Here is a 9,772-nt window from a genome sequence, read left to right on the forward strand (position 1 = left end):
TACAGTTGAATTTCGAAACTCTATTCTTTCTAAGGAGGGAAAGGTCTAGAATATGCATACATTTATACCATGAATATGATTCAATGTGATAAATTAGGATTACAATCAGAAGTCATAGTTACATACTATTATGATATTTATCTTCATACGTAAATTGGTAATTTCTTTTAAGGATTCTTTAAGTAAACTAATGTGAATAGGATCTAATAAGGAAATCAATTCGTCTGTTAATTGTAGTTTAGAGATGATAAGAAAGCATGCAAAAGTACAATTATAGGTCCATTATCAGGCTATGTTGGATACACATTGTATAGACAAATCTCTCACAAACAGACAAAGAGGCAAATGGGCAGGAACAAGGCATGAGAAAGATAAAACTCGATGTGAAGTAAAAAATGCCTTATAAGACGAAAATAAAAGAAGAAAAAGAAGAGAGACCATGCATGCCGTCTCAAAATAGAACCTTATGTATTGATGATGGATGCTTCTCAAAGGATGCTAAAGGTGATCTAAATACATCCATTAGTATTTATCCCAAGTGGAAGAAACAAAAGACAAAATGTTTTGTACAAATTATTTCTATTTTCAGAAATAAAGAAAAAAGGATGAGTTTTTTTAACTCTTTTGAAGAATTTCCAGGTTGATGATGAAAGGTGCCACAATAATATTAAGAGTTTTAGACCTTATTATTATAGACGCTAATTCAAAAACTACTGGAAATTGCTGTATAACATGATCGAAAGAGAGCTCCAAATGTTGTTTAAATATAGCGCTACAAACTATTAAATTCAAGAATCACCTTTTAATTCTTTAAATTTATACTTCCATATAAAACTTATGTTTTAAAAAATTAAGTATTAACTTTTGTTGTGTACATGGTGTATTAGATGGTAAGCTATTTTATAGCTATATCAGTAGTGGTGGATGTGGTGATTTCTGATTTTTGCAATGTTACACTCTCACGATTATGTGTATCATATAGATTATGTATAGTCTGTGTAGTAGGTATGACCTAAAAAACTAAAATTTATATTTTAATAAAAAAAATTTAGATTAATTATTTACCTAATAGTTAAAGCAATACATTTAAGAATCTACTTACATTATCTTGTGTATGAACTATATTTTATGACTTGAAAAAATTATACTTAGTTTTTGAAATCAATCAGTATTTACAATTTATATCTCTCAAAAATACTAATAGGAAGTAATCCTACAAACTCATATACTATGTAAGAGTTGGTAAAGAATATTCTATATTATAGGTATTTTTTATTGACATCTTAGTGACACACATAACATCCTATTTGACACCATGTCATCGCCACATTACTAATTAATTAATCATGTTGCACTATTTCATAAATTATTTTAATTACCTTTGTAATAAAAAAAATATCTATACTTACTAAATAAAATAATTATTTAGTCAATTATTTCACTTAAGTCATTTATTCTAAAATATATATAATCCAATTTGTCTACTATTGATAAATAAACAAACATAACATATTTATTTATATATGAATAATCGAGAATTTGGATTATATTTTATCTATTATTCACATGACTAGCTTAAAGTTTTATAGATTCATTCACCTAGGCAGTCCCCATAAAACACACACTAAATATAGATATTGACCATTTAGTCACAAACTAAATATTTACATATGAACCATTCATATAAAGATATACCTAAAAATAATCTTAATATCCATTATTTAATAAATTTATCTTAATCATTTTAGGATAAAGGGGTTATCCACCTTGTAATTCCTATGCCATGATTCCAACATCCTTGGAAAGTGTCCTGAGTTACTTAGGGTATAGTGGGAAAATAATTTATAATTTATTCTCAGTATTATTTGTTAAACATTCATAACGAGTGATGAGTTCTACTAACAATGGTAAAGGTGGCTAGTGAGCACAATTATTTAGTATTATCCTCTCCACATGCTAATTCTATAATGGGGTAATTAATGATAAGTGAACAGGAAATATGTGTAGCCTTTGGGCTCTCCAAATTTGGAATTGGGAAGATGCAACAATTTTCTATTGGAATTTCATCATTTATTGTATTTAATATATTGGGAATCTTCAATGTTTGTCTACTGAATTTGGATGGAAAATATTCTAATGAAAACTACCATTATTTCATATTTTGTGTAAGTATTAGAAGGAGTTGGTAGATTAGGAATGAAAATTGTTTTTTGCACAACTTTTTTATTGTTTTAGAGCTCTTGTGATGTCTATATAAACAACTCTTTTGATGTAGAAAGTGAGAGGAATAATATTTGTAGAGTTATTCTATAGGAAAAAGGATAGGTGGATACATAAGAAGATTGTTCATAAGTAAATAGGTGCTACCATGTTCAAGAAAAATAAGGGAATGGGAGAATATATTTCAATCTCATTTATTTAATAATAATGTATAGTTGAGCTCTCTTCTTGGTGGATTTTTTTGATGCAAGGACTTTTCCATGTAAATTTTATTTTATGTGATGCATTTATGCTTTTTATTTCTTCCTAATTGCTATTACCATGTTTTGATTTAATAATTTGTTTATTTATATAATAAGTTCACATGGGGTAGTATTGATAAGCATGATATGTTGGTCAATTTCTATCATCATAGAAGGATCTAAGCATGGTATTTTCATATTAAGAAAATTAATTTTAGAGTTGCATATAGCTTATATTTTTATATTGATGTTGTAGTAGTCCAATTATTGCATCTCATTGTTTAATTTATTATTTAGATATATATTGAATTTCTAACCATTTGGTATTAGAAATTGTACCTTTCTCAACCATTGGTATGAAAGGTGAAGGATACCGATTCTAGGTATTCCTCTATTTCTGATTTATTTATTTGGTGAGCTTGTGGGAATATATAAAAAATGAACTAAACGTTCTTAGAGGCTTCTAAGGCTTATGGGGTTGCATTGAGTTGTATATTTGTGAGATTGGAAACCATAAATACTATTAATACAACCTATGTTAAGCATGAATCTGCTCATAATAATGAATGTTCATCAAGTTAGTTATGTTTTCATAAATTAGAGCTCTTTCTTAAAAATATGTTTGTATCCTCTTGTTTAGTCGATGTGTTCCTTCACCTTCTGGTCATGTGAAATGAGAAGGTGTTCATGTTGGGTGGATGCTTGTGACATTCTAGTAACATGCATAAAGATTGTCTATTTGGACTATGGATTGGAGTTCATATATTGGCTTCATTATTTTAGCTTTTGAATAGATGATATAACTAACAGATGAGAGACTAACCTCTTTGTGAGATGGGGGGATAATATGTTACATATGTTATAATCTCCTAGTAAACCTAGTTTTCCTATTGGGTTGTAATTTATTTTATTTTTAGCTATTATATTATAGATATATGCTTATTCCATTATCTGGATTACATGTTTTTTATTAAGGAAAAAATTAGTTTTGAAGGGACCCCAAAACTCTCATTATAAAGATTTGTAGATAGAAAACACATAGCCAAGCAATAGCTTAATCCCAATAAAAAATGAAACCAAAGGAAATATCTCTAAAATAACAGGACAACAAAAGAAAATAGGAAGAAACTAACATAGATTCTTTAGGGCTTTATCAATCTCAACTTCCATTTGACTCACATTCTATGACAATTTATTCATATCTTTCAATTTGAACTTTCCCTGTTCCATGGTCTTCTTGAGATCCCCATGGGTCTGACTTGATGGATGCCCACTATCATCATTATCCTATTTTCCCTTCTCATCTAGATCAAGATCAATTACAATGTTCTCTCTAGAATTTAAAGCCTACATATTTTGCTAATGATTTACAAGGGTTTTAATCCCTTTTGTACTGGTGTAAATGGTTTTACAGCCCATGTTAACCAAAATAGTTAGATCATCATCAATTATTTTCAACTTAGCTTCAAGAAGCCCCAACCTACCTTCATAGTTTGCCTTCAACTAAGATATATCTTTGGAAATGTTCTCAAGGATAGAATGAATTCTAATATTTTCTTCATCTGAAATTACATTACCAACACTAGCCCTAGAGGCAATCTGACCATCACCCTACTCTAACATAGCCACTTTTCTTTTAGTAGATTAGATATTAACATTAACCTGATTCATTTCTAGAAATAACCATTTGGAAATATTGAATTGGTCTACCATGACATCCCTAACCATACCCAAAAGATTAGGGGGATTCTCAAGTTCACTCCTAAGGAAACGAGAGTCAGTTTGCATGTCCTTGAGAAAGGATGGAGGAGTAGTTCAATCCTCACCAGAATAATTAGATAATTAAGGGGAAGGGGCCACTCACAAGGAGCCTTCCCCTCCAATCATTAAATTCTCCCCTTCTAAATTCTAGTTATCTTGTACCTCCTCAATGTTTGACTCTTCACCAACCTAGCTAGGAGAATCATGCAGAACCTTCTTCCTTTTAATAAATTTTCATTTTTCATCCCTAACAATGGAATTCTCTTTTTTGTGCTCCTCCAACACACAAATATTCTTCTTCCTAGAGGAAGCATCATACTCTATTTCCTAGTCCTCATCCTCCAAGTTATCATTCCCCTTTACTATATCTATCTCCATTTCCTCCTCAGACCCCATGTTCACTAAATGTGTAAGGGTAGAAAAATGAAATTTAACCTTATGTGATGAGAGGATTTTGAAATATTCTATAATCAGAAGGATGCAACCCTCATTAACAACAAGTTGCTATGTTTTTTATTATGTTCCTTAATACTGCCTTTTAAGGACAACAAGAAGTAGAATGTAAAAAGTTAAAAATCTTGTGTCTAAAGTGGTTAAGAAGATAAAAATGATAACCATATATAGTGGTTGTTCTTTAGATGACATTTTTGATATGAATGGGTGGTTGTTTAAGTGGATTTTAAATTTACAAAGATGGTTTTGCAGGTTTTTACATTTTAACCAAAATTTGTAGTGTGTATATATGTGATACTTGAGTGTATGCATGGTTTTCAAGATGAAAATAATTACAAGTTTCAATGGCTTCTTAGAGGATTATTAATGATTTATGGTTACTCCTATGTGGTTTATTTTTTGGCAAATTGGGTCTAATGTTAATCTTTATATTTAATACTTCTAAATCTACATATTATGGTTAATAATATATGTTTTTCATGGTACTAATGCCAGGTTGAATATTTGTTCAGTTATTCGAGATTGTAGAACTAACTATATATTTCTCCTTTAAGATGTTGCATATGTGTAGATTTTATAAAATTATCTAATGGGGATTCTATTTTGGTAGGCTTTATTCTTGGTCACGATTACTACATTGGAATATTAGTTATATTGATAAAATTACTTTTGGGAGTATCTAATATAGTAGCTTTGTTTAGTTGAATATTAGTAGTAGTTTATGGTTCATGAGAAGCTTTGTTTAGTTTCAGTGAATTTTTAGTAATGATATTGTTCATGATATCATGTATAGCTTGGTATTACTTCAAGTGGGAGATTTATGTACTTAAATAATTTATTTACTCTTCTTTATTTAAAGATTTTTGTTCTATTTAATGATTTATGTATTGTGTAGTGAAACAAAAATAATAAATAACCAACATTATTTAATTTTGAAAAGCATCAGAATAAAGTTGATAAAAATTTATTCCTACTGACATGTGTACACACAACTAAGTTGATGAAACTAATTTAGAAGAAAAGGAAAGTTGTAGAATTGTATCATTTTGATAAATTAAAACATTGTTAGGGTGAACATTATAAATGTGTAGAGATTTTAAAGTTCACATCAAACATGTGCACTATGGTCATTTTTAGATTGCATTATATAATAATTCCATTCACAATGTGAAGGATTAATAGTTTAAACTCCATAATAGCCAAGTGAGAAATAGAATCTTATTTATACCTAACTTATTTGGTGTCAATATATTATGGTGGTCTAGCCAATATAAAATTCACAATTAAAATATGTGTCACTATCCTTTTTGTAGAAAACCAATTTAGATGTTAATATACATATGCTCAAAAGGCCTTAAAAAAAATAATCATTCTTATAAGACATTAAATGAAAGGGCATCTTAATATTTTAATTTTTTACTCTAATATCTCGTATGGATTTTTGCATGATTTAAATAATGATAAAGAATTTCAATAGTTCTAATGGATGCCCATGAATTTACAGATATCCTAAGCTTTATTTAATTAAAATTGATAACATGAAAAATTTATTTGAATAATGATTATTCAATGATAGATTAAAAAATTAGGTGCTAAATTAATTTACAAGTTCGCAATTCTATCTATTTTCTTTCAAAAAATCTATATTGGTTGTGAACATGACCTTGACAATCATGCTCAACCTGCATCAATGAGGAAGGTCAAAAGGTTTGCATCAATTAGACCACATCATAGCATACTTCATGACTACTTTATGCACTATGATTATATTTAAAACAATATCAAACCTCTTGATAAATCTATGATTTCTTCCTAATTCTAGTTTTGTATTCCAATTCTAGACTTAGATATTTTCATGTAGTGTTATGTCTTATGGTTTATAATTAGATCTAAATGATTGTAGTAAAATAAATAGAGAGGTAACCCATCTATATAAAATTATTTAAAATTATGTAGAAAGTTGTTTTAAAAAATGAAAAATAATGATTAAATTTATAGTTTTAAATGATTTAAATTAATATAATATATTAATTCAAGTATTCAGAAAAGAAAAGATATGTTATGTTAGTAGTTCACAATATAAATTTATGGCTAGATGTTTGTTTACTAGTAGCTTTTGATAAGGTGAAGTATTTTATGTTTAAATATTAAATATAAGATTAAGGAAGAATTGAAATGATGTATCGTTTGAAAAGTCTTCAACCCCAAATCATAGAATTAAATCTGGAAAAAAATTCTATTGATGATAAAAAATATGTAAATTTTAATTTAAAAGCTGTTGAAACAATATATCTGTCAAGCCTATATTTATAGGAAAACCATAATTTAGAAGCATTTATTTCATAAAAGGATAGTAAACAATTTTATAGAATAATATTATAACAATATATCCTAATAAAGTATTTTTGAAACTGAGACTTAGGAGGCATTCGATGCAGAGCAATTTTTTATTCAATGAAGTATAGAAGGACGAAGAAACGCGTTAACGGAGTCAAGACAAAACTCAACCCGCGCCTGCTGTCAAGGACTGATTCCTCATTTGTCGAGTTTGCTCTTCTCCAGATTGTGGCTCTTTGGATTTCTGTCTCTTCATGAGATTACGGATTATACGACAAGTGCCTAACAGTGAACGTATTAGCCATTTCATATGGATGGTTTGATTGATCGAGTGCGAAATCTTTGGCTTTAGACGGCATATTCTCTTAAAATCGAAGCAGCCAACAAGATAGAAACAAGGCTAAGCGTTCACAATAGTAGCCAAGTGTTTTCCATTAATCATGCGCTCAATAGAATTATAAACACATGAACGTTTGGTGCTCTATATATAAGAAGCCAAGATGTGAAGCGTATTCAAATTAATCTTCTTGCACATAATTAGAGAGTCAGAAATCATGAACAATTACATTAAGCTCTTCGTAGCTCTGGTTTTGCTGTTTCTGCCGCAATCTCTCTGTAAGCCTTCGCATTTTTCATATTGGAATGCATTATAAACGTCCATGTTTGAAAGCTGAATATTATGAAATGTTTTCTTTTTATGTGCAGGTGGCAACGCTAAGTTATTCAAGGAGTACATAGGAGCCGATGACATGAAAGTCCAGTTCTCCGACGTGCCAATCCTTCCGGATGTGGAGTTTCACTTTATTCTGTCATTTGCCATCGACTACAGTGGAGCTGGTCATTCTCCGTTTCCAACAAATGGCGACTTCAAAATCTTCTGGGACAAAAAAACTCTGCGCCCCAGCGACGTTCTCGACATAAAGTCGAAGCATAAGAACGTTAAGGTCGTCGTCAGCTTAGGTGGCGATGTGGTCGGAAAAAATGGCACGAGTGTTCAGTTCATGCCGTGGAGCGTTTCTTCGTGGGTTCAGAATGCTGTTTCGACCTTAACACAGATAATTAATGAATACCATCTTGATGGCATCGATATCGACTACGAGCATTTCGACTACTCTGATCCCAACACTTTTACAGAGTGCATTGGTCAATTAATCGTCCAGCTGAAGCAGGAAAAAGTGATCTCCGTGGCTTCCATTGCTCCCTACGAGGACGAGGGCGCATTGCGGTCTCATTATATGGCATTGTGGAAGAAATATGGTGACTTCATTGACCATGTTAACTTCCAATTCTATGCCTATGATAAGGGCACTACTGTAGAACAATTTCTCAGTTACTTTCAGATTCAGGAATCTAATTATAAGGGTGGTAAAATACTTGCTAGTCTGGGTACTGACGAGTCGTCAACTGGGGTCACGCCAGAGAAGTTCTTCGAGGCGTGTAGAGGGTTGAAGGAGAAAATGAAGCTTGAGGGCATCTTCATTTGGTCTGCAGATGACTCCAAAAAGTATGGCTTCCAATATGAATTGCAATCCCAAGCTTTGTTGGCCACTTGACGATAAATAATTGTTTATTTCATTCCAAGACTAATAAATGGAGAATTCCTTGAGGAATTCACCAAAGGTTAGGTTGGTTTTCTTTGGATAAATCTATAGGTGTTTGATTAGTTTGCTTTTTAAGGATGTTGTCGTTTTGATATTCTAAGTAATTCGTTGAATTTTTAAATAAAATAATGCCAGCAGGGATACTGACTATACCTGTGGTTGGCTATTTATGGAATTTCTTTCGGAAAGCAGTTTTAGTTTAACTTTCGATTTCTTATGAACTTGGAATTCAATTAAAAGCTAAGGATTACGGGTTAGGATTATGGAAAGAAATACTTTAAAAAGTTATATAAACTAAATAAATTTAAATGTGGTATTTAGTAAGATTCTGAAATAAGAATAAAGATGACAACGTTAAAAGTTGGATCACCAATGTGTTGAAATGAAATGAAATTCAGTGTTTACTGAGGTTGTCATACCAAATTTTTTAAATAATTTTAGTTTGGTTTTTGTCACATTTTTATCAATGAAACTGAACTCTCACAAACCGAAACTTACTGATCTATGTAATGATTTATGGTGTTTATGAAAAGATTTGAAAATTCGATTGTCAACTATTTTTATGACTCCAAATAGAATATTTGAAAACAACAAAAAAAACATGAAATACACTTATGATAATGTGTGTTAATATATTTACACAATAAATGCTTGTGAAAAGAAAAAAAATCCCTTCTAGATAACTTCTAAAAAATTTTAAGAGAAAGAATATCCAAAAATGTAAAATGAAACATACAAATTGGCAAAAAAAAAATATGATTAGCTAACTCATATTGCATGGTCTGAGGGAGTAATCAAGGTTTGATTTCAATTTGAATTTTATATTTTTAATGTCTAAGTAAACAACCATATAAATAATCTAATTTAATACACATTAACAAATATAATCTAATTTGATAAATGATAGTACTTAAAAAGTTATTCAAAATTACAGGTTTTGATATTTTTTTAGATCTAAATTAATGTACAATATCTATTATAATATAAGTAGTAATTGATTTCTTGTTACTGCATTAACTTTACATTTTAATGCTCATCCCCCTACCGATTATCTCCCCATTGGCACAGTTAGGGCCGTTGTCAATGGTCCTTCAAGGGTGTCAATGGCCGATGGGGGCCCTCGCCCTGACTCTGATCGGAAATCTGGTAGGGTTCCTT

At 30.3% G+C, this 9,772-nt stretch overlaps 1 protein-coding gene across 1 annotated transcript; it reads left to right on the forward strand.

The window, feature by feature from the left end:
- Positions 1-7,567: 7,567 nt before the first annotated feature.
- On the forward strand, positions 7,568-8,566 carry LOC131034160 (chitinase 2-like). The gene is made up of 2 exons (XM_057965549.1): positions 7,568-7,628; positions 7,719-8,566. The coding sequence occupies exons 1-2, from the start codon at positions 7,568-7,570 to the stop codon at positions 8,564-8,566; spliced, it is 909 nt and encodes a 302-aa protein (XP_057821532.1).
- The last annotated feature ends 1,206 nt before the right edge of the window (positions 8,567-9,772 follow it).

This window comes from Cryptomeria japonica, chromosome 1 (assembly GCF_030272615.1).
Source record: "Cryptomeria japonica chromosome 1, Sugi_1.0, whole genome shotgun sequence".
In the NCBI taxonomy this organism is placed as follows: Eukaryota; Viridiplantae; Streptophyta; class Pinopsida; order Cupressales; family Cupressaceae; genus Cryptomeria; species Cryptomeria japonica.

Excerpts from the sequence above, each read along its gene's own strand:
- LOC131034160 (XM_057965549.1), top strand. The coding sequence starts at position 7,568 with ATGAACAATTACATTAAGCTCTTCGTAGCTCTGGTTTTGCTGTTTCTG. Across the intron at positions 7,629-7,718 it reads GTTTCTGCCGCAATCTCTCT|GTGGCAACGCTAAGTTATTC; the intron begins GTAAGCCTTCGC and ends TTTTATGTGCAG.